The sequence below is a fragment of the Taudactylus pleione genome, unplaced genomic scaffold (genome assembly GCF_031769625.1).
Source record: "Taudactylus pleione unplaced genomic scaffold, aTauple2 ptg000053l, whole genome shotgun sequence".
In the NCBI taxonomy this organism is placed as follows: Eukaryota; Metazoa; Chordata; class Amphibia; order Anura; family Myobatrachidae; genus Taudactylus; species Taudactylus pleione.
The window spans coordinates 37449897-37476599 of NW_028284455.1; the positions used below are offsets into that span (position 1 = coordinate 37449897).

Here is a 26703-nt window from a genome sequence, read left to right on the forward strand (position 1 = left end):
TTTAATATTCCTCTTTTTGTATCTTTTATCTTTACTATGTTGGTATTTGTATATGTTTTTTATTAGTAAAATAATAATAAATTGATTTGATCTAGGTGAGCATATATATTTTTTAATAATTATTTTCTAATTTATTTTAACATTGTATTTGTATTAATATTATTTAACTCTAATTATTTTTTAGATTTTTTGTTTTTATATATTATATATATGTTTTTAATTAAATGCAATATGATTGTACTAAATAATGTGTGATTTAAAAGGTCCTTACATTATATATAAAATGTTCATTAACAAAGTTGCATTGATTGATTACACTCATGGACATGTCTCTTCACTAATTGTCTTTTTAAGCATCACCTGTGAGAGTAGGTATTTCTAGGCATCAGGCTACCCTCCACATTACCTTTGAAAAAGTCACATGATATGTGACGAAAGGCGTTAAGCGGGACGCTTCCATTTCAATTCATTGTGTCACATTGGATACACTGTTGCCTTCTGTATTGAATCGACGCTTCATTACGTCCATTCCCAGGATCCTGCAGCACTTAGTTCTAATACACCAGCAGCATTCGGCTTGGATGTGTGCTTTTTCCGGCACTGCTAACAGGACACCGGAGGTTAGAAGCACACAAGGGGGGCCCCCACACAAGCCGATTCTACAAGCTCGTGAGTACATGAAGGCAGCACTGTGAACATGCAGTGCATTTCATTACTCTTAGCCGCTTTGACTTTGATAGATTCACAGCCCGATCAGCGGCTGCCTTTTGGTGTATTCTAAGGGCGGAATTCAATTCTTTATAGCCGCTATCGCGCCTGACGGAGCTATTCAATTCTTGCTCCTGTCGGGCACGATGAGCTGGCAGCGCTACATTTCACCTCGTAGCCCCTGGGGGATGAGAGCGGAAATGTGCGAAAAGTAACATGTTTGGGTGCCCAAACATCACTTTTCGCGATCGCGCCCAGCACTTTGGTCGGGTTTAGCTGCTTTACGCGGCTAAACCTGACCTCTATGCGCGCGATCAGTGCGAACATCTTGGACAATTGTATAGCGGCCCGCGATCTCCTATCACTTTAGACGGGAGATGCGGGCCGCGAATACAATTGAATTCCGCCCTAAATAGCTATATCTTTGCGCATTTATTTCTCACCCCTTCCAGGGAATATATTCAGTGTGGGTGACCACCACATTAGATTGTTGGTTTAAATCTATTTTCTTAATTCTGAAACTTACAAGCTACTGCTAATGACTTTATGTGACTTTTTCTGTAAACAATAAGGATCAGTGTCATTTCACTGCCCTACTTACTAAACTAATCAGCCGGTATTCTCCATACTGTGGAAACAACAATTATATGGTTTGCAGCAATATCTAACAGCTCTCAGCTCATCAACATACCATCTAATACATTTGATTTTCTGGCAACTGGCAACATTAGTATCTGTGTATTCCACAATTTAACATTGTTACAATATTTGATAGTATTAGTCTATTGGAACCCAGAGTGTTATATATATGTTTGCCTGTTTGTCTAATTTATGTGGCATTCTTAGAGATTATTACATTTATATATTGGTATTTTTGCATTTGTACAATCGCATCATTCTTTTGTTAAATGGTTTATTTGATTTAATTTAGAGTCAGCGCAGATATTGTTCTTTTTTCGATTCTCTTGCTACAAACATAAACAGAGTTTGTTTATCTACTGCATTTCTATGTTTAATCTGTATATTATTTATTGATACTAGTTAGAAATGCCAGGTTTTTTTCCCTAGACGAATATATGCCATGAATGGTATCTCTTTATGCTCAAACACTTTTCCAGTTTACAGAGCAGCTTGTTTTCTCAGAGCCGAGACAGGACCTCACAAACATGTTTTCGATGACTAGCCAGATCTCTAGAAAATATCACAATGTCATCCAGATAAACCACGGCATATTTCTACAAGAGATCTTGGAAAATGGTATTCATGAATCTTTGGGAGACGACTGGTGCACTACTTCACCAGGTATTCGTAATGCCCATCACGAGTGTTGGAGACTGTCTTCCACTCATCTCCGGCTCTTTTCCCTTTCAAATTATAAGCTCCACAAAGGTCTAATTTAGTGAAGATGGTTGACCCCTTAACTCTTTCAAACAGCTCCAAAATCAGGGGTAAGGGGGATCGATCCTTAACAGTAATGGCGTACATGCCTCGTTAATCGATACAGGGTCTGAGACCTCCATCCTTCTTAGTAACGAAGAATAGGGCCACACCAGCTGGGCACTTAGACTCCCTGATAAAACCTTCCAGATTCTCTTTAATATATCGGTCACTGCCTGAGTTTCTGGGATAGACAGAGGGTAGACCCTTCCTCGGGGAGGCACTTTCCCAAGCATAAAATCAATTGCGCAGTCCCATTTTCGATGAGTGGGAAGAGTCTCGGCAGCCTTTTTACTGAAAACATCTAAAAAAGACTGATATGGTGTTGGTAAAGAGTCATCCGGAGAGGCCACTTAACAAGGAAATGATGTGCACCATTTTCGTCCTGTCTGTGGGAAAATTTGCAGCTTGGATCTCAAACTGGATCAAACATTGATTTAGAACTCCCCTACAACTCTTAGGGCCCCAGCAGAATTTTGAAGGTTTTGGAATCCTCAATGGGACTAAAGATCCTGCAGCTTGTATCAACACAGTGGGAGGTGGTGCAGGTTGAACTGGCAGTGTCTGTACAATATCAACTCGCTGCATGAGTGTCTGTACACACTGCATAATCTGGGCCTGGTCTTGTTCCTGCTTCTCAACTCTGGCGAGGAGGTGCTCCAGCAATTCTTTTGGTGACGAATTACCAACAGCATCCATGTTTCTTTGGCCAGAGTATTCTGTCTCAATTCATGGATGGATAAGTATGCTAGCCCATATTTTGGGATTGGCGAGATCCAGTACTGAGGCGCAGAATCTAACGTGCCAGCGGTATTCACCAGGGACCCCCGCAAGGAAGTATGGACTTAGCTGTACCGACACGCAGGTCGTGGCTTCAGACTTTTTTTCCTAATACAGGCACTGGTGTATTCAGGAATGGAGCAGCGTACGTTGAAAGCGTACAGCGTAGTCGACAAGTCGGGTCAGAACCAAACGGACAAGATGGTACCAAGGATCAAATGTAAAACAGGTCACAGTGAATAGTCAAGGTCAAAACCAGGATATCAAGTGCAGTACAAGGGGTGAGATGGAATAAGGTCACAAACAGCGCCAAGGTCAGGAACAAATAGTAAGGATCACTATGAATGCTGGAGTATGGTTGGGAGCACTTGACTGTGCTCAGGAACCTCCTTATATAGACTGTGCCTTTAAAATTCTCGCCAAACATGACGTCAGGTTTGGTGCCTCTGCCCCTTTAAATTTTACACAGGATGGCGCACGCTTTCCTATAGAAGAAGCTGCTGCCTGTGTTCCGGACCCACCGCAGGGGGGGGGGGAGATGGAAGCCAGGATTAGCAGCGGTAGCCAGGGACTGCGGCCAGGTGTCCGGCGGCTCCGGACCCTGTAAGTGACAGACGATGTCCAGCGCGCTTCGACATAGAATCTGTACCCTTACATTTATTTTCTTTAAATTGAGTTTATTTATAAAACTTTTTAAGACAAAGAGAAAATACAATACAAGAAACAAAATCCCCTCACCCCCAATAAACACTCCCCCCCCCAAAAAAAATGTATATATAAATATATATATCAGCCAAAAATCATAATATACAACCAATAACATATAGACTCGTTACTACAAATACAGAATCATATCCAATATATAATAAATAAAACAAATTAGAAAATCAGCACAAAATAATTCTCAGCCTTCCTTAAAAAAAACAAGATAGAATAGTCACAAACAAAGACTCAGAGTACCAAAACATTAGCGTGCCACCCCGCTGGGTGCCAACCCATCAGAGTCTGATACCCCAACCCCCCCAGCAACATAATATAGTAATTTAACGCAGGCTATAAATCTAGGTCCCGTCCCAAAACGATGCAGGATCTCCCAAAGATAATGCCACTCCACAGAATCAAAGGCTTTGGTGGAATCCAAGTATACCACCACTGCCCCGTCATCCACAGAGTCTGCCAGCTGCAAATTCGAATACAATCTCCTAAGATTCTGTGAGGTAGACTTTCCCGGCATAAAACCCGTCTGATCGGGGTGTACCACCTCACCAATTACTCTATTAAGCCTAAGTGCAAGCATTTTAGCCAGAATTTTAACATCTGCGGAAAGGAGGATGATCGGGCAATAAGAGCCAGGATCAAGAGGGTCCTTGATGGACTTAGGGATCATAATAATAATGGCCTCTGACATAGAACAGGGAAGAGTACCTAGGTCACACAGTTTATTAAAAAGGTCAAGGAGTCTAGGGAAAAAGAAAAAGGCATGTTTCTTATAAAGCTCAATAGGAATCCCTTACCCCCCGGAAATGAAGAAACAGCCACCCCTATTTCCTCTAAAGTAAATGGGGAGTCAAGGAATGCTCTACTGTCCGGGGAAATGGATGGGAGGGATATATGTCCCAAATATTCAAATAGTTCTAAAGTATAGTGAGCCTTGGAGCAATAAAGACTAGCAAAATACTCATAAAACACATTCGTAATAGCAGGTGTAGAGGAATACAAATTACCTAAAGAGTCCCGAATTTGAGCTATAACTGTAGCAGGTTGAACCTCCCCTGAAAGATAAGCCAAAAAAAGCCCCTGATTTATCTGAATCCGAATAATGACTATGCTTAACAAATAACAAGCGTCTCTTGGACTTATCTAAGAGGAAATCAGATAATAGTTTAGCGGCCTCCATATAGGAGGATCTAGTAATAGTAGAGCCAGAGGACAAATATTGCAGTTCAAACAGATTACAATGATTTTCCAGTACCACTTCCTTTTTCCTATGAAAAGTCTTGATCCTAATCACCCTCCCAATTAAAGAACTGCGAAGGACAGCCTTAAAGGAGTCCCACAAAATATCAAAGGAAAACGGAACCAGTATTCTCAGAGAAAAAATTACACCATTGTGACTCCAGTTCCGAGCCAGCAGCTATTAATGTAAGCCAGAAAGGGTTGAGCTTCCAAAAAGTGTGACCTCATGGAGCAGCAACATAGTCAATAGCAAAGGGGCATGATCCGACACACCACGAGACCGATACTCCACTTCTACAACCTGCGAGACCAACCTCCCGGATATCAGAGCGAGGTCAATCCTAGAAAAAGAGAATACCAAGCCAGGTGAGGATGCCGAGCCCGCCAAATATCCATCAAACCAAGCTCATCCACTAAATTGGCAAAAGAGTGAGGGGAGGGACCAGACACAACCGAACTCTCACGCCACCTATCCAGGGTAGGGTGTAACACATTATTGAAATCCCCTACACAAATAACTGGGGTATCAGGGGAGAGAGAAATAAATTTGTCAGACTTTTTCAGGACCTCACTAGTATAGGGGAAATATAAACAGCAAGGATATGGAGTGGGGAGGAGTGAATAGATGCCAGTATGAAAACGTATCTACCTAAAGGGTCAATCCTAACTTCATCAAGCACAAAACCGAGGGATCTACGGACAAGGACTGACACTCCTCTGGAATACGAGGAGTGTGTGGAGTGATAGGCCCAGCCTATCCAAGGTTTATGCAAAGCCAAGACTTAACCTCCCACTAAGTGTGTTTCCATCAAACAAATAATATCAGCCTGAGCCTTCTTCATCTTATTGAAAACTAAGGAGCGCTTGACCCGGTTATTGAGGCCTCTGACATTCCAGGAGAGAATTTGGAGAGGGGGACCTAAGCTAGTAGACATCATGGGGTCAGCCATACACCAGGGGGAAGAGGAGATACAGACACCTGAAACAGCACAGATTGAGGCACCCAGCGAGACAAGGAAGGCACAGCAGAAAAAAGGCACAATAGGAACTGAGAATGCAGAAAATAGAGGCATAACAGTTGTGAGTAAAACATGGCAATGACCAAAAATAAAAACATAAAATAAAATCCCATACAATAACCTCAAAAATACCCCCGCCCCCCACCTTGTATACCCATCCCAACTAGGTATACCTAGATCCCTAACCTACCAACTACAAACCCCGAAGCAAAATACCGAATTAACTAACCCTTGTTAATATAAGGGGTGACTGAGGGGGAGCTAATCCTACCTCAGGTGTCAGTGGCAAACGCAGGATTTTTAAGGGGGGGTTCCATTATATATATATATATATATATATATATATATATAGACATCCAATAAAAAAGCAGCACTCCCAGACCGATAATAAATCAAAAAAAGACCGTGCTTTACTTGTGCAGCATTTCGAAGGGGGGAACCCCGAAACGTTGCACAAGTAAAGCTCGGTCTTTTTTTGATTTATTATCGGTCTGGGAGTGCTGCTTTTTTCTTGGATGGCTATTAGTAGGGGTTAAATACCCTGAAGTGAGCAACTCAGCTAGGATATTTTTTAGCTCTATATCAGTGAGTGCCGGTAATGTGCTTCATATATATATATATATATATATATATATATATATATATATATATATATACACACACACACAGTATACATACTGTACTGTACACACATGCTTGCATGCATTCACACATGGCAAACATACACACAGCATACATACTGTACACACAGCATACGTATATTCATTCACACATAGCAAACATACACACAGCATACATACATTCATTCACACATAGCAAACATACACACAGCATACATACATTCATTCACACATAGCAAACATACACACAGCATTCATACATTCATTCACACATAGCAAACATACACACAGCATTCATACATTCATTCACACATAGCAAACATACACACAGCATACATACATTCATTCACACATAGCAAACATACAGTACACACAGCATACATACATTCATTCACAAATAGCAAACATACGCACAGCATACATACATTCATACACACAGCAGACATACTGTACACACAGCATACATACATTCATACACACAGCAGACATACTGTACACACAAGCTTGCATGCATTCACACATAGCATACATACACACACACATGGCAAACATACACACAGCATACATGCATACATTCACACATAGCATACATACACACAGCATACACACACAGAGAGAATATACACACACACATACAGCATATAGTACTTACATAAACCCAGGGCTGAGGAGGAGGAGCTCACCGCCGCTGCTACTCTAGCAGATAGTATGCTGAACATGCTCCTCAGCTCCCTCGGCTATCCGTATCTTCTGTATCCAGTCAGGGAGCTCTTCCGAGCAGAGCTCTCTGCCTGAGGACCTGCTGCACATGTGCGGCAGCTCCAATCGCGGCCGCGGGTGGCCCGCTGACTCTGACTCCGTCTTTAAAAAAAAAAAATGATTCGTCTGGGGGGGTTTCTGTGTGCTCGGAAACCCCCCCTGCGTGCGCTACAGGGTGTAGAGTATCTAGGTCACACAGTTTATTAGTAAGGTGGAGTATCGTCCAGGCCTAAGGCAGGATTGCCCACCCCTGGGCACCCAACACAGCAAACCATAAAGATCACAATATAAAATAGATACCTCAAAATATATCAATTGGAGAGCGCCAAAGAGCAAATAAATACTAAATTAGCAATGTCCAGAGACAATACTATAAACCAGAATAATGTAAAAAGATAACGCTTATAAGTAGGCATAGCTCACAAGACAGCAAATCCAGGTCAGTCCGGAGGAGCATCACTGCCACAGCCCCTAAGATCCAGCCATGTCAAAGCCTCACGTGGGGAATCTAAGAAATGAGATCGTCCATCAGCCATCACACGCAGACGGGCAGGAAACAACATGACATAGGAGAGGCACAGATCAGGTAGACAACGTTTAATCTGTACAAATTGGGACCTAGACTTCTGGACGTCCATAGAAAAGTCCAGGAACACAGCCACCCGATTCCCATTGTATTCCAAAGAACCACGTAAACGAGTCAGAACAAGGATCGCATCTCTGTCCTTGAAATGCAAGATCTTGGCGATGAATGTTTAAGGGGGAGCACCAGGAGTACCCTTACATTTTTGTTAGGTAGATAAACTTTGTAGCAGAGTGTCGATGCAAATATATTGTTCTTTGTGATTTTCTGTATGTGCCCTTTGGCATCATCTGTCTGATATCATGATGCTGTAGAATACTAGGCAATCTTGTTCTGAATTGTCATATGGTTAACTGCACCAATGTGATTTTGTGTTTGGCTTTTTATTTCCAAGGGCAAACTGGCAGTGTTAGCAAACAAGCCTCCTCACCCCCCCACCCCTCCGGGATCTTGACATCTACAGTATGCATGAATTCTAAATTTAAGACAGACAAGTACAGATCAATAGATCACAAAGTCTGTGTTGCAGGTTACAACCCATTCATCATTTTCTGTCTTTCTTTACTTTCTTTTACAGTCATTAAAATTCACCTCTGAAATTAAAACGTTGCTGGGTATTCTTTAACCCACTTGTTCTATTTCATCCATTTGCAAGTTCTGAGAAAAATGTTAATACTTTTGTAGGATGCTAATGTTTACTTATAATTCTAAAGAAAAAAAAATCAGCCCTGCAGTACAAATGCAGTTTTGTGACATCGTGTACTTTTGCGTTTTTGCTATTTTGTACTTTTTGCCAATTTATCTAATTTTGTATAAATTGGCTGCTGTGTATCAAGATTTTGCTTCTCCTGAGTGGATCTGGGAGTTCCATGCTGAACGCAGGTGGAAACGCAAGTGGAAAAAACATCATTCTGCTCCCGCTTGCAAAACAGATTTAGTGGTGCTTCAAGGGGTGGGTTTGTGCTTGTATGGGGGTCCACTCAAGTTTTATGAAAAGTACAAAGAGCTTTATTGTCCCAGCAAAGTGCCATGATATTGGTTTTTGCTCAGAGGTGGTGGTGATCAGCCTGTACTTCCAATAAGACTTTTATATATAATAAAGACAGTCTCAATAAAGTCATACTCTTATGACTTAAATCTATATAAGTTGTAAACCATTATGGAGTTGGTCCGAAAATGTTGGTTGCAGAACCTTGAACTGATGTTTACCCATCTCGTGCAAATGGTTACCCATAGCATCTGTACTTGCTTACTTCCCACAGTGGTGGTTGGGCAGGCTCAATAAATATAGATTGGTGACTCCATAAGTTACAGTTTCCCAAGACGATCCTGTTTTCACCACAAGATTTTTTTTTAGTCAAAATACAATGTTGATAGCGATACTGATCTGCCTAAGTAAGTACACAGTAATAGTATGTACACATCTGTGGAGATTTCATCAAAGGTTTTCATGCTCTTTGATGTGCAGTTTAGAAAACGTGCAATTTAAAATGTAAAGGTTTATCAATCCACATTATTTTAAATTACAAGGTTTAAAAACACTATCATGATTTTAATACATAGAAGGTACACAAAGTGTTCCATCTATTACTGTAGGTAGTGGTTTCCATGTGGTTTGGCAATCTACTTTGCCCAACAATGGGGCAAAATGAAGATGTGGTTCAGATAGACAAGATAGCACAAGTCTAATTCTGTCTGACCCAGCAGGCCTGTCAGAATGTTAAAATAACTTTTCCTTCCATTTTCCCAAAGCCAGCCTACTCAGCATGGGGCCCTGACCTCAGTAGGGGATGTAGTTACCATCCCGGCGATTGGGATGCCAGCGTTCAGAATACTGAGTAAGGAATCCCGACAGCAGTTGAAATCTGGTACCAGAATATGACTGCTGGCATTCCAATGGTAAGTATTAAGGTTAGGGGGAGGGTTAGGTTTAGGGTTAGGAATTAGGATTAGGCACTAGGGGGAGGGTTAGGATTAGGCTTTGTGTGCCCCATAGCAAAATTTTGAAAGCCCCCTCCCAGCTGCTAGACAGACACCACTTGGGCAAGTGGGCAGCGTGTCACGTCCGGATGTATATAGGCTACAACTGCTGGAACTGGGGCTGGTGGGCTAAGGGTAGCGGGTGAGTGGAAACGGGAAGACAATATATACATCTTCTTCATACATCTCTCCCAGATGTTGGCGCGACCTACCCCAGGGTGCTAAGTCTAGTCCACTCGATGGTATTCACCAATGACGCCTCCAAGCAGGATGTGGGTTTTGCTGCACCAAGTGAACAGGTCGCAGCCCCTGAGGCAGGTACCTGGAGAAAACACAGAGATAGATATGGGAGGACTAGTTAAGCACTGATGAGCAAGGATGATGCTCCAAAGACTGATATGTGAGTTGGACTGGTAATCAGCACCTGGTATGTGATGCTGAATAGCGATGGTAATCATGACTTGGTACGAGACGCTGAGTAACGATGGTAATTGATAGTCAGCATGAGATGCTGAGTGACGATGTAGTCAGCACTTGGAATGAGACACTGAGAATCGATGGTAATTGATTGATGACTGGTTCAGTACACTATTATACATGAGCTCTCTAAACACTGCAGCATCCTGTCACAGAACAGGTCTTATGGTGCGTACACATGGAACGATCAGTCAGCGATAACGATATCACTGACTGATCATCTTGCACCTTCCCGGTGTGCTGGATGATTGTTATTGTTCATCCAGCACACCACCAACCCACCAACGACGGGCCAGCGACCCACAATCAACAATCAACAATCACGGGCCCCTATGTAACCTGGTCATTATCAACCAGGTTGGCCTGCATGCATGGGCGTTGGTTGATATCGTTGTCGACCAAAAAATGAACGATCTGAACAATAATGGTATGGTCGTTATCGTTCATATCATGCATTTTTATTGTACCATGTGTACGCACCATTACAGTGTGGTCAGATGATTCAGTTTATTAGGTTGAATTACAATATCATATTCAATTCAAACATGAAGCACACATAGTAAGCGTGCCGACGCGCGTTTCGTTGTAAGCTTTTTAAAGGCCCCTGCAGTGCTAGTGTGGCCCCCTGGAATGGGCGCTGGGAGAACTATATCTCCCAGCAGCCCTTGCTCCTCCCAGCAGCCGCTGGGACTCCCAGCAGCCCCCTCTCTAGTAAGAAGAGAGAGCAGAGTCTACTGGAGAACCCCGGTAAGGTAAGTGTTGTTTTTTTTTCAGTTAAAAATACGCGCCGCAGGGTTTTCAAAACTGAAAACCCCGTGACTAGTATTTTTGGAATTGAATATCGCGGGTATTGAGAGCACGCATACCCGCGGTATTTCTAAATTGGGCGCGAGGGCGCAGCGTTTTAACCTCGCTAAACCTCGCGTCCAATTGGATATGCCCCATAGTGTGGTTTGGTGCAGCCAGTGAACGTGACAGAACCAGATCACAGAGAGTAGTTAGGATAGCTGAAAAGTTAACTGGAGTTGAACATCCTTCTATATTTTTATATATATATATATATATATATATATATCTGGGATTAGGAAGCGTTCCAGCAATATTGCGGCAGATGAAGCTCGTCCTGGTCATAATCTGTTTAAGCTGCTCTAGTCTCCCGTCGGGAAGGTCATATAGATCATTAAGACCTCTAGACATCTTTCTTCCACAGGCAGTTTGGCTGTTAAATTCCTATCTGGAAATATCTAGGCCGCATCATGATAAATTGTTTCATTTTAAGGTTTTTATTTGTGTGTATTATTAATGATTTTGTGTATTGAGAATGTATGTTTGTTGTGTTAAGTGAGTATTGGCTAGCAGTTAAACGGAGTCAAAGTCCTTGTATATGATTGTATACCGATAAAGTTGATTCTGATTCTATCCCAATATCAGTTGTAAGATGACCATGCAAACATGGTCTAACATTGAGGTGCATAGTGTGATTAGATTTCTGCGTCTAAAGGGCACATCAGCAGCTGAAATTCATCTGCAACTTGTGGAGCTGTATGGTGATAATGTCATATTTAGGTTTGGTGCACTGCCTTTGATAACGGCCGGACAGACATTCAAGATGAATGCCAAGCATGTCCACCACATATGACAATTCGTGCCAGGTCTCACCAAGGGAGGGAGATACTATGAATGCTGTCTTCTATGGTGACACAATGATGAATTTCAGCTCTTGATGTTTTCTTTAGATGCAGAAATCTGATTGTGTGTGTGTGTGTGTGTGTGTATATATATATATATATATATATATATATATATATTTAATAATATGGAGACTGTATAGAAAATGCATTGCTTGGCAGATAGAATGGCTGCAAGGTTCTAGGGTGCTAAAACATACAGTATAATGAACAAAGAGGTTGGATGTGATTTAACTGTATTCGTGGTACACATTTCCATCACACAAACCCTCAATTCCCTTATTGAGATCTGGAGCTTGTCTGCTAAGTGATGCATTAGCTATACAGTTAGCGGAATATTGATATACTGTCAGCGGAGAGAGTTAGAGAAAGTCATCAATACAGCACAATTGAGTAAATAATGTATGTGAAGCTATTTGATGTTGTTTGTAACTTTAACTTCTTTTCTTCATTTTTGACGTGAGAAGCCTATTCTATAGCATTTATGTTCCCCAATCAAGAACTTGACCCTTAAGTAAAGGTCTAAGGCCCCTATTTACTACTATCTGCATTTAAAATGTGGTTGTAGTGTGATATTTTCGATTAAATCCGCATTGTGAATTTAGGAAATATCACATGGATGTACTAACATTCACATGCAGGTACAGAGCTTGCGCATGTGCCGCCACTGGGTACCGCTACCCCCCCCTCTTAGCTTACAGTGATCAGCGTTCCGGAGAGGTATTCTCTCTGGGGCTCTGGCCAGCTGGTCTCCAGTCTCCTGCACTGTGACCCCAATCAGCTGCTCTATGCAGCAGCTGACCAGGGTCATAGTGCAGGAGCCCGGAGACCAGCTGACCGGAGCGCCAAAAGACCTCAACGGAGCACCGATCACCGGTCCCTGGACGCAGACAAGTGTTTTCTTTTTTTAAACTATTTTTTGTTAAACAGTTATCAGCTGGTGGTCTATTTAGACCACACAACTGATCACAGGGGGCCAGCTTCCGGTTCTGCTCTGGCTGTCAGAGCAGAGCAGTAGTCGGGGAACCTGGTAGTTTTTCACAAGATATTTTTAGTAAATCTGGGCAGATCACATTTCCCGTTACAATTATGGAAAATGTGATCTGCTTGCTAAAAATATGAGATAATTAGGGTTTGGAGTAGATTTTGGGAATTCTACTCCAATTGCCCTTTAGTAAATTCATGTGATACTAAAATAATGTGAAAGGGGTATGAAAACACCCATTTTTACATTATTTTAGTAAAAATATTGTTATATGCCCCTTAGTGTTTTTCAATGTTAAAGCTTCACCAGTAGAGATGGTTGAAATTGTGACAGGACAAGACATTAAGTGGATATAATATTAGAATCCCGCATTAGTAAAATTATTAGTGTATCAGAAAGGATTAATTGATGCCCAATTCGGCACCAGAAAAAATAATGGTTGAAGCAGAAAAATTTAATATTTTGGAGTAGAGTAAAACCTGTTATTTAATATGCATATACTTTTGCAGTGATGAAAGCATTTGAGGTAATTTACAAAGAGCACCCGATGCACACCACAAAACGTATTTGTTTTCCATCAGGATTCCTTGATGATACGCCATCCACCATTTATTATCCTTGCCTCCACTCCATACTCAGGAGCAGCCTTTACATATTTAAATCTAGTGCACAGGTTCTCAAACTCAGGGCCTGATTCAGACCCACTCGCGATCGCTATGCGCTCGCAAGTGGGTCGATGTTGGCCCAGTGTACATGCGCACGACGGAGCCGGCTCCATCGTGCGCATGCGCGAGACCCGGATAGCGACGGGCAAACCGTCGCTCCGGGTCTCGTACTAAAGGGGGCATGCTGTCGATGTTGAGTGACAGCACGCCCCCTTTGGTGGGAGGGTCGGGGGCGTGGCTGCCCAGATGTAGGTGTTCCCATGGGAACACCTACCATCTGGGCCCGGCCCCACTGACATCACAAGTGATGTCAGTGGGAGTGCTTTCGGCTCTGGTAGAGTCGAGAGCATTCTAGGGCTTGCGGCAACGAGACCCTACCACAAGGGTCTCGTCGCAAGCCCGATGGTCGCGATGGTCTTGACCATCGCGACCATTTTCCTGGCCGTTCGCTATAGCTGTGGGTCACCCACAGCTATGCGAGCGGCCAGGAGGCCGCTCTGAAAAACAAGAAGGACAGCCCTGATTCAGAGGGAGCGCTCTGTCAGAGCGTCCAGCTCTGAATCAGGCCCTCAGTCCTCAGGACCCCAAACAGTGCATGTTTTCCAGGTCTCATAATAGAATCAATTGAAATACTTAGCTCCACCTGTGGATCTTTTAAAATGTGTCAGTGAGTAATGAATACACCTGTGCTTCTGCTGGGTGACCTGGAAAACGTGACCTGTGTGGGGTTCTGAGGACAGAGTTTGAGAACAACTGATCTAGTGCAATGTGGAAAAGTGCACACATCTAATATTCTAATCATTTAGTACTGCTCCTTTAAGTATTAATCACCAATAATACTGCTCGATTTAACCTTATTTACTGTATGGCTAAAATAAATTCTGAAGAGAAGATTTAAAAAAAATAAAATAGTTTTTATAGTAAGCACAAGAGAACAAAAATTATGTCCAATAAGCAGCCAAATACAATGACAAGAAGGGCCATGGCCCTGATAACAGCAGGAAATAATGAGCACAATAAATATGTATTAAACATATTTCAAATGTTAATCCTACAATCAAAGAGAGGAAAGGAGAAAGTTGGGAGAGAAGGTAAAAAAGAAAATAGAGTATATATAGCCACTGGTGCTTGAAAATGGACGCAGCAGGAATTATCCAACAATAGCCTAACTTAAAAAAATACTCTGTCTATTGGATATTTCTCTGCTGCGGTAAAAATGGTTGCTAGCCAATATATCAAAAGAAAAAAAAAGGATTGCTTTACCATGCTAAGATATATATCCAATATAGGAATGTAACACAATATATGCCAGATAAAAAATATATATCCAAAATCTCATAAGGTGTTAAAAAATATATATATTTTTAAGAAAGGTTTATCACCATTCATAAAATCAACATTCAGAAATGAGGACACATGTATCAATGCAATACATCAATATTGAAACAATGTATCTCTTATTATATTGCAATTCTCAAGATAATCACAATTCAAGCTCAGTGTTGAGAGTTTTGTGGCTAATGGGGGGTATCCACTTAGCGATATACAAACGAGAGCACGATTGTGACATTGCAATCGTGCTGTCGTTTGTATAGCTAGTGATGTTCCTAGACTGAACGTTCACTCGTTCAGTCCCGGCACATCCCTCATCCCTGCACATGCAGAACCTGACGATATCGTCAGGTTGACCTGCATGTACGGGCGATGTCGGATGTCGGAAGAGACCTGCGGGCATGTGCATTGCAGGTCGCTTCCGTCCAAAACATGTCCGATGCATGCGCGATTTGCAAGCGATTGCACGATAACGACATTGTTATCGTGCAATCGCTTGTTTAAATCGCTAAGAGGATACCCCCCATAAGTGTTCTCTTATGAAGCCAAACTCTTTTGGTTTTTCTTCTTATGTCAATGTAAGCAGCCGTGTCCAGCTATTTAAAAACAGTAATTGTGTCCAAAGTGCTTCTTCTATAAAAACTTTAGAAGGTATATCTCAATTTTGTTGAGAGTGTATAGAAAATGTGTCTGACCACCAATAATAGTATATATCTATAGCTAATAATTTGCAAAAAAACCCACTGCTCTAGTAATTACTTTATTAAATGTGATCCCATGTCGTTTAGACATGATTCCACCCTTTGTACGTAAGACTTAAAAGGATGGTGGTTTTCTTTGTGCCACTTTTTATAGATACATGTGTTCAAATGATATGGTTACCTTCTTGTTTGTAGTGCTTGTTTAGAATGTTTAATACAGCACAACCACACCTCCGTTTTCTGGTCTCTTAATAGGGTTATAAGTTTTATTATGCAGCCAGAGTTCAATTGCAACTAAGCTGCTGGACCGAAGGTCCATGTATATAGCGTTAGCTTTGATGGTAATGTCAAGGTTCCTGTTTGTAGCGGCTGGTTGTGATTCTAAATGGAGGGTCTGTGCATGCACGGCTACCAGAGAGCTGGCGCATAGCTACAAAATTCTCAACACTGAGCTTGAATTGTGATTATCTTGAGAATTGCAATATAATAAGAGATACATTGTTTCAATATTTATGTATTGCATTGATACATGTGTCCTCATTTCTGAATGTTGTTTTTATGTATGGTGATTAACTTTTATTAAATATATACTGTGTATATATATATTTTTTAACACCTTATGAAATTTCGAATATATATTTTTTATCTGGCATATATTGTGTTACTTTCCTATATTGGATATATCTCTTAGCGCAGTAAAAAGATATTATTTTTTTTCTAAAAAAGAAAGTAGGAAAATAAGAGAAAGGAAGAGGTAGCCAGTTGCTGGGAGGAGAATTTAGGAACTATGGGCCTGATTCATCATGGATCGCAACTGCGACAGCATATGCAGATCGGTCTGCGTATGCATCACGATGCGCGTGTGTAAGTTAGCAATGCGTTTGCTCTCGATCTCTCACTCAGAAAGCCATCGCAGAGGGGGTGGTGATGTGGGAGTGGTCAGAGAAACACAGGCCTGTCTGTTTGAATGTCGTGACATGGGCTTGCATAAATTAGCCACTGCGACGGCATACGCAGCTTGAGTACTCACTGTGTGCGACAAGGTTAGCAATTATGAGTAAGGTCAGGGCTGCTGTAATTGTATGTAAGGGGCCGATGTTACTCAGTGTTGCTGATGTATATACAGGACAGCAAAATATTATGGATGTGAGATAGCTGTAGTGGGCGTCTCTATGCTGGATGTACGACCACTTTGCAATTGCATTTATTAGCATATTTTCGCAGCAGACCTCCGTACGTAATTGCAGTTGCGATCGCAAATAGCAATCCATAGTGAATCAAGCCCTATGTCATAATAAATTATGCTGGTCAGTTAAAGTGAAATGCAGTTCTCTGACATACATAAACGGGTCTCTGAAATACATAATCATATATAATTATGGATGCAACATAACCCAAAAGAATCAATATAAGTGATATTTTAGGAATACCTCTAAATACCCCAAAGAGAACTCTGAGCAGACAGTGGTGAGAGCAGAGGCATAAGTAAACCATCTATCCCAAATCTGTTCAAATGTGTTGAGTTTAACATGAGGGGTGGAAGTGATCTGCTCCATACCTGCGATAAACAAGATTTTGGTTTTAATCAGGTGAAATAGAAAATAATTTGCTCATTTATTATGTGTCGCTTTTGTGGCACACATGACTGTACATGGTTAGCAAAGTATCAGAAACTCAGTATAGCACACAGTGGAATGTTGAGAATTCAGAATAGCAGATGAGTAGCAAAGTGCTATCAGGAGCTCAGGATAACAAATGGATAGAAGAGTGCCAGAATCTCAGTATAGCACATGGATAACAGAGAGATTTGAACTCATGATTGCACATGGGTAGCAGAGTATCATAAACTCATGAGTGCATTCAAGTAACATAGTCATGGTACTTAATTTATTCAGAGCGCAGAAACTATTATTGATTTCATATGTACCCCTACGAGATAGGATAATCTCGTCTGTTACAGCAGCTAGCCGCTCCACATTACCCACTTTCCAAGAAAGTGAGCGCAGGTATTGATTTGGTTAAAGTTAAAATAGCACATATTGTCGATAGCAGAGTTCCAGAAACTCATTATTTAACACAGAGAGCAGAGTGCCAGAAACCCAGGATAGCACATTGTAGCAGAGCACCAGGAGAACAGGATGTATTTTGGAAATTGTAACTCACAGTCATACACATAACAGTCTGACAAGAATGAAAGATAGGAAAACTAAGGACTAATTGTTGCTGAAACAGGATAGCAGGTACTATTTCTTTCAGTCAGTTTAGCAGAACAGGATTAGGACCAAATCATAAAAAGTTCAGCTATGTGACAACACAGATGCAACAATCATCATCTGACCCTGATTGTAGGGAAAGACAGAATTGTAAAAGCCCAGCAATAGTTGTAGATTGTTAGTGGAATTTCAGAAGGGTTTTGTGAAACATAAGTCTTGTGGGTAAACAGAGTACAGGAGCTAGGGATTGAGACAGTCTTACTGAGGAACAGTCAAAGTGAGCCAAGAAAGTGTGGGTAAGGCATCACAGAGAATTTTGGAATGTGCAGCCTGCAATTTGCAATCTTATGAGGTTCTTGCGGGTCAGGGATGGCAAAATAACTGTGCTGCTTGTAGACAGTGCTGCATGTATGAGATCAGAGAGAGAGGATCATCAACACTTGTCATCCATTTGAGATGCAGAGGCAGCCACTGCTGTATAAGGCCCAAAAGGTGCAATAAAGATTGGAGAAAGATACCTCAGACCAGAGGCCAGGGCTGCAAATTTGTCCTCAGGCCCAGAGACCAGGGCAGCAGACGGTCAGAAGAAAATGTAGAGGAACTTCAGACAGGACATTAATCTCATAGACTTTAGGCAAGGGAGGCATCTAGGAAACCTCAGATAAAACAGTAATCTCAGGGCTTTGGCGCAAGCAGTCATCTCAGTAACCATGGGCAGAATATTAATCTTATTGACCTTGGGAAGAGCAGCCATCTCTGCAACCTTGGGTGGGGAAGATATCTTTGAGAGCATGGCCAGTGCAGCTTTCTCAGTAACCTGGGGCAGGACAGATGGGACTAGAACAGGGGTGAGCAATAAGCGGTCCTCCAGCTGTTGTTGAACTACACATCCCAGCACGACTTAATACATTTTTAGCATGGCCAAATAACAAAACTGTGGCAGGGCATGCTGGGATGTATAGTTCTACAACAGCTGTGGGGCCGCTTATTTTCCACCCCTAGACTAGAGGCTTCTTTATAATGGCTAAGAACAGATGGTCCATATTTCTGAATTAATGGTTGCATAAAGGCACCTTTAATTTTTCAAATACTGAAATGTCTTAATTTATCAGCCTAGGGGCCCATTCTAGATCGTTACCCTTTAGCTGGGTTAATACCATAGGGTAATATAGCAGATTTGCATGAATATAATGTACACATTGAGTTAGAAAATTCTTCATTTTCCTCCCTGCAAAACACTTGGGTGCTAATATAGGGCCTGATTCATTACAGAAGGCAACTGTGATTATGCATGCAGATGGTCGATTGGGGCATTCTGCAAATGTGTATGCATTGCAGTGTATGTGCGCAAAGGTCTCACTGCAATCGTAGACATTACACAGACCTAGGAAGTGACTATTTGGGATGGTGACGGGGGTGCGGTCAGTGAAATGCAGGCATGTCAGTGCGTTTGAACACTGCTAAGGGGCATGCATAAATTAGCCACCGTGATGGTATATGCCACTTGAGCTCCCACTGCATGCGACGAGGTTAGCAATTTATGAGTAAGGTCTGACCTTCTGCTATTGTGGGTGAGGCTACGTTGGTACTAGATGTTACCGGAGGTTTTGCTGTGTATTACGTATGTGAGTAAGGGGAAGTGGGCATCCTTATGTTAGGCTGCAATGACATTGCGATTAGCATATTTTTGTAGTGGGTCTGCGTGCGTAATTGCAGTTGCGATCTGTAATGAATTAGGGGCCTGATTCAGAGCCGCTCGTAAGCGGCCGCTAGTTCGCTCCGAGCGATGTTTGCACATCTGCGCATGCATACGGCTCGTAATACGCATGCGCAAACCAGTCAGTGCGGTCAAAATTCATGTGCTCGCAAAATAGCGAATGCCTGCTAATTTGAGTGACAGAATGAGGCATTTGTGGGTGGTAACAGGGGAAGGTGCTTGAAAACGGGGAGTGGTGATCTGAACGCAGGCGTGCCAAAAGGTAAAAATTTGCGTTTTAAGGGTGTGCATAATTAACAAAGCAGCGTCATCGACCACGTCACTTGGTTGTTTCTTAGCCTGAACTGTTTGCATGATTGCGGTAGGAAAATCCAACCACAAGCACTGTGAGCAGTTCATACGCCTTTCGATGTACTCGATTAATCAAATAAATAGCGGAGATGACGTAGGATGCGATCGGCCAGGGGGTGTTTTTTACAAAAAACGTCCGCATGTTTTGTTCGCTCGTTCAGACATAGAGGCGTCAACAGACCGCAAAGAGCGAATGGTCAATTTAAATAGCCAGCCCCTTTATCTGGACGAGCGAGTGCAAATAGCGTCCGGCTCTGAATCAGGCCCTAGGTCCATAGTGTGGTGCTTTGGATTCTAAAAAGTTTCAACATGTTGACAAGGGAAAAAATCCAAGGTAGATTGGACTCAAAGTTAGATTAGAATTGTCCATAGGTACTGTAGCAGAGTGTCAGGCACTTGGGATATTGCATAGGTAGAAGAGTGCCAAGAACTTTGGAAAGCATAGGACAGCAGAGTTCCAGAAGTCAGCATAGCACAAGGGTATCAGAATGTCAGAAACTCAGGTTAGCCCATGGGTAGGAGATGTCTGGAACTCAGGATAGCACACATGCAGCTGATTATCATGTATTGCAGATTGCACATGGGTAGCAGAATAAGGACAACTCAGGATTGCACATGGGCAGTAGAGTGCCAGGAGCTCAGTATTACACACATGTAGCAAGGTGCCACAAACTCAGAATTGTACTTGGATAGCAGAATGTCAGCACACAGATATCACAGTGTGAGGATCAATTAGATAAATACCAGGTACTCACATCATCAGGAACACATGATTGCACATGAATAGCAGAGTGCCAGGAACTTAAAATTGCACATGGTAGCAATGTTTTAAACTCTGGATTTCATACTGGTTACCATATGCAAGGAACTCAGGACAGCAGAACCGGGACTCAAGGTTACAGAAACAGGATAGCAGGATATCAGGACAGCAGGGCAAGGAACTTAAGATCAAGATTGGGACCGAATCACAGGAATTACAGCTGTGTGACAATTTAGGCTCAATAGTGATCTGGCCATGATTGTAGAGGACGATAGACTTTAAAAAGGCCAGCATCAGGTGTTACATACTGAGGCATGCAGCAGGTTTGACTAACAGACCAGAACGTAAAGCCTGGATAGACAAATAGATACTGTAGATATAAGATTGCTAAAAATGTAGTTTAAATATCTATCTAGATAGACAAATAAATAAATACATAATTATTGGATATGAGATTGATAGATATCTATGATAAATATGAAATGGATAGGACAAATGGGAACCATAATTATAACCAGAACTGACTTTTCTTTTTTCTTGTGTTTCCTTGCATTGCTCAGGACACTGACATAAAGGCTATGATGCTGCATTTGGAAAATGTCCTGGCTTCTACCTATTTAGGTGAGAATTTTTTTTTCTATTTCAATGTGAATATGGTAAATACCTGATGTGTCATTGCTCTGACAGTAAGTACAGGAATCAAGATGTCATTACATATTCATTAAATTAACATTCAGAATGACAATAGATACTGTAGATGTGACATACAGTATTTCAGACCATTTTCCTTACTGCAGCCCTCCTCATTTATTATGCTGTACATATGATTTGCTGATTCAATGAAAAGTAAATCCAGTTAGTAACGCCAGGAATGATTAGAAAGATACCAAGGTAAGTGCTGGTGGCATAAATGGAAAATTGAGAAGTAATCTATAATGAAATATGTATAATCTAATAATGGAAACTGACTAAATCGAACTTTTAGGAGAGACATTTTGTAATAGTCCTTTAAGGTCCTAATGCATTTGTGCTCAGAGGCAATTACACTTAACACATATATACTATTTTCACTAAATGATCTTTACATAGCTGGAACCAATTTATGTATCTTTTATAAAACAAAATAAATTACATTTTGATTCTTTTATTAAAGATTGAGCATATTTTTTTTATTTCTATTTGTCCTACTTTTGTGTTTGAAAATATATTGCGTGTATACAATTTTGAGTGTTTTGCAATTATTTATTCACCCATTCCAAAAAACATTTGGTCAATGTGAGATATATCAATATGTTCACTTTAAATTTTTATTATTCTTAGACTGAGATTTAGTAGAGGATGCGTAGAACAAAACTATATTCATAGCTCCCAATTTTAGGTGAGACAATCCTGAATTTGGTGGCCTATCACTTTAGAAACATTAGAGAGACATCTGTCTGTTTTCAGGTTATACAGCCACGGGTGCAAGTGTGCATGGTAATGATGATGGCTATTTAACCAAGCATATGGATAGCGGCAGTGTGGTCGCGTAGATGCATACTACTTGGCATATGGGTAAATATCCGATTTTAGCCTGACTTGCGTGAAAAGTTTGTTTATACTCCCCTGTTAACAAATGTCTGCTAAGAAAATGAAGTACTTTTACCTATGGCCCTGATTCGGAGGTGGAGGCAGTTCACATCGCTGCTGAGTCTTTGGATGAAAGTATGCTAATGCAGCAGGAAGCATCTGAGGGGAAAAGTTGGCCCCAGACAGCATCACAGATCCAAGTGCTGTGCCTGAAGATGCAGCATTGGATCACCATGGTGACCATTGGTCACAATGGTTGCAGCATTGGCCATCTGAAAAAGACAAAGGCTACTTAGAATGGCCGTCTTACCTGCGTACCCGAGGCCAGGAAATATGCTTCTTCCAATGCAGACCCTGGCCTCGGCAATCCCAATAAATGGGGACAACATGCCCCTTTTCTGGAAACACAGGCGGATGCTACCCCCTCCCCACCCCCAAACAGCCGCAGCCTGTCAGTCAGGCTGCAGCTTGGAGACACTGTGAGTTAACTCATAGATGGAGGCCTGTCTGTGCTCAGTACACATCCTGCGCATGCGCAGTCCTCCAACCATCAGACGTACGCCGACCATCGGGTTGTGTACATCTCTGAATAAGGCCCTATGTTTGATAAGAGAAGTGTAGGCAGTGGGAGTGGGTGGTAGTTTTTAGCACACACATACAGTAATGGAGAAGAACTTCTCTGAAAAAATATTTAGTTTCCTTCCTTCAATTCACCTTTCTGCATTCTGTTTTATTGGAATAGCAACAGTAAGAAAAAGGTTTAGAGTAACCCTTTGCGAGATTTTGCATAATTTTGTATACAGCTGAAGATGCGCATGCAGCAAAAAAATAATAATAATGTAATTTAATAGCCTGAATACTGCCAATTTAGGCCACCTCCTTCCTAATTTTTAAAGTTGTATGTGTTCTCCTAAACTACTGCTCAGTTAACCTTCACTGATTCCTTAAGTAAGTCATGAGAAGGAGGAACATAGCATTTTAATTGTAACTTGTATTTTATTTCTTCCAATTGTACATTTGAATATTTTTCACATTGCTAGAAATGCAATCTTCTACGTAAAATAAGGTGCTTGGCTGGTGGGTAGCTGGGAGATAGATAGAATTAGTATTGTTCTTTCTTATGTATTATATTTTTAAAGATTTTGCCCCCTGCTGTATGTAATATATATATATATATATATATATATATACGCATATATGTACACTATGAAAACTGACTTTTATTTATCAAATGAGTTGCAAATTGAATAGAACATATAATCAAGACATTGGCAAGGTTAGAAATAATGATTTTTATTAGAAATAATAATTTTGTCCTTCAAACTTTGCTTTCGTCAAAGAATGCTCTTTTTGCAGCAATTACAGCATTGCAGACCTTTGGCATTCTAGCTGTTAATTTGTTGAGGTAATCTGAAGAAATTTCACCCCACGCTTCTTGAAGTATCTCCCACAAGTTGGATTGGCTTGATGGGCACTTCTTGTGTACCATACGGTCAAGCTGATCCCACAACAGCTCAATGGGGTTGAGATCTGGTGACTGCGCTGGCCAATCCATTACAGACAGAATACCAGCTGGCTGCTTCTTCCCTAAATAGTTCTTGCATAATTTGGAGGTGTGCTTTGGGTCATTGTCCTATTGGAGGAGGAAATTGGCTCCAATCAAGCGCTGTCCACACGTTATGGCGTTGCAAAATGGAGTGATAGCCTTCCTTATTCAAAATCCCTTTTACCTTGTACAAATCTCCCACTTTACCAGCACTAAAGCAGCCCCAGATCATCACATTACCTCCACCATGCTTGACAGATGGCATCAGGCACTTTTCCAGCATCTTTTCACTTGCTCTGCTTCTCACAAATGTTCTTCTGTGTGATCCAAACACCTCAAACTTCGATTTGTCTGTTCATAACACTTTTTTCCAGTCTTCCTCTGTCCAATGTCTGTATTATTTTGCCCATATTAATCTTTTCCTTTTATTGGCCAGTTTCAGTTATGGCTTTTTCGTAGCCACTCTGCCTAGAAGGCCAGCATCCCGGAGTCGCCTCTTCACTGTAGACGTCGGCATTTTGCGAGTTCCATTTAATGAAGCTGCCAGTTGAGGACTTGTGAGGCGTCTATTTCTCAAACTAGAGACTCTAATGTACTTGTCTTCTTGCACAGTTGTGCATCGGGGCCTCCCACTTCTCTTTCTACTCTGGTTAGAGCCTGTTTGTGCTGTTCTCTGAAGGGAGTAGTACACATCGTTGTAGGAAATGTTCAGTTTCTTGGCAATTTTTTGCATGGAATAGCCTTCATTTCTAAGAACAAGAATAGACTGGCGAGTTTCACATGAAAGTTCTCCAGATACTCAACTAGCTCAAAGGAAGGCCAGTTTTATAACTTCTCTAACGAGCAAACCAGTTTTCAGCTGTGCTAACATAATTGCACAAGGGTTTTAAAATCATCCATTAGTCTTCTAACACGCTTAGCAAACACAATGTACCATTAGAACACTGGAGTGATGATTGCTGGAAATGGGCCTCTATACACCTATGTAGCTACTCCTTTAAAACCAGACGTTTGCAGCTAGTATAATCATTTACCACATTAAGAATGTATAGAGAGTATCTCTGATTAATTTAATGTTATCTTCATTGAAAAAACAGTGCTTTTCTTTAAAAAATAAGGACATTTCTAAGTGACCCCAAACTTTTGAACGGTAGTGTATAATGACCGCATCCCTTTAAATTCTATAACATATAAAACAAATAATTGTATCCCTTCTGTATTTAAAAATATATAATTAATTTGTCATCTTTTTACTGAATTAGGCCCACGGGAGATATATGGGCAGGATGGCAGAACAGAGCCCCACCTCAACTGAGACAGGTGGAGTTGTGAAGCCGTACACAGTGTCAGGTGGTTGTGTGGGGTAGGCTCTAATAAAGAGATGGGATTGGGCAAGTGCATACCATGGAGTTAGCAGTGCAGTAGGTGTTTAGGAGAGTGGAGATGAAGCGCATGTTAGAAGCAGGTCTAAGAGCTTGTAAAGTCAACTACTGTATATGGAGTTGAGGTCAAAGTGTGTGTGTAGGGGGGTTATTACACATCAAACAGCCGCACTTCTCCATCCATGATAGTTTGCCTCTGTTGACCATAGAAAAATGTCTCCCTCCGCACACACTTAGGGCCATATCCAATTGGCCGCGGTAAATTACCGCGGCTAATTTGCTCGCCCGGGGCTCGCTCGGGGCTATCCAATTAGCCTCGTAGTCAGCCTTGACGATGGCACTTATCGGGATTTTTTCTTCGGGACCTGATGTGTCCCGAAAAATAATCCACGATAAGTGACGTTTTTTCGCGGGAAAATAAGGCGAGAACACATAGGGCCATGAGCTTATCACTGCTCCTATGTGTTAACGGGCGAACTATCCTATTAATTCGCCCGAATTAATTGGATAGGGAGAAAAAAAATATCAGCGAAATTCGGGGATTATCGGCGAAAAATCAGTTTTTCGCTGATCGCGGGGATAAATTAGTGCCCGAACAGTGGGCCTGATTCAGAGCCGGACGCTATTTGCGCTCGCTCGTTCAGAAAAAGGGGCCGGCTATTTAAATTGAGCGCTCGCTCTTTGCGGTCTGTTGACGCCTCTATGTCTGAGCGAGCGAACAAAACATGCGCTCGCCCCCTGGCCGCTCGCATCCTACGTCATCTCCGCTATTTATTTGATTAATCGAGTACATTGAAAGGCATCTGAACTGCGGTAGGTTTATCCTACCGCAATCATACGAACAGTTCAGGCTAAGAAACAACCAAGTGACGTGGTCGATGACGCTGCTTTGTTAATTATGCACACCCTTAAAATGCCCATTTTGACCGTTTGGCACGCCTGCGTTCGGATCACCACTCTTCCCGTTTACAAGCACCTTCCCCTGTTACCACCCACAAACGCCTCATCCTGTCACTCAAATTAGCAGGCACTCGTTATTTTGCGAGCGCTCGATTTCTGACCGCAATGACTGCTTGGCGCATGCGCATTATGACCCATACGCATGCGCAGATGTGCGAACATCGCTCGGAGCGAACGAGCGGCCGCTTACGAGCGGCTCTGAATCAGGCCCAGTGCTCGGGGGTAATTTGATATGGCCCTTAAAATGAAAAAAAAAGAATGTTGTATGAAGCATCTGTCAATAAACACCATGAGGCTGATTCTGCCCCAAAGTGCAAATAACTTGTGTGGGGGCCTTTAGAAAGTAACTGCATCTTGGTAAAACCATGCTGCACTGCAGGTGGGGCAGATGTAAAATGTGCAGAGAGATTTAGATTTGGGAGGGGCATTTGTGGGCTACATGTTAAAGCAGCTGGTATTTACCCCTCATGCAAAAATAATACATGTATTTCTGGGATACGTTCAATATCCCGACA

General features: G+C 41.7%; 1 protein-coding gene across 1 annotated transcript in view; it reads left to right on the forward strand.

Moving 5' to 3' along the window:
* NEK11 (NIMA related kinase 11) overlaps nt 1-26703 on the forward strand; it is a 426840-nt gene that overhangs the window by 345917 nt on the left and 54220 nt on the right. The window contains exon 14 of the mRNA XM_088463785.1: nt 21292-21352. Coding sequence (XP_088319911.1) covers nt 21292-21352 — 61 coding nt within the window. The remainder of the gene's footprint in view (nt 1-21291; nt 21353-26703) is intronic.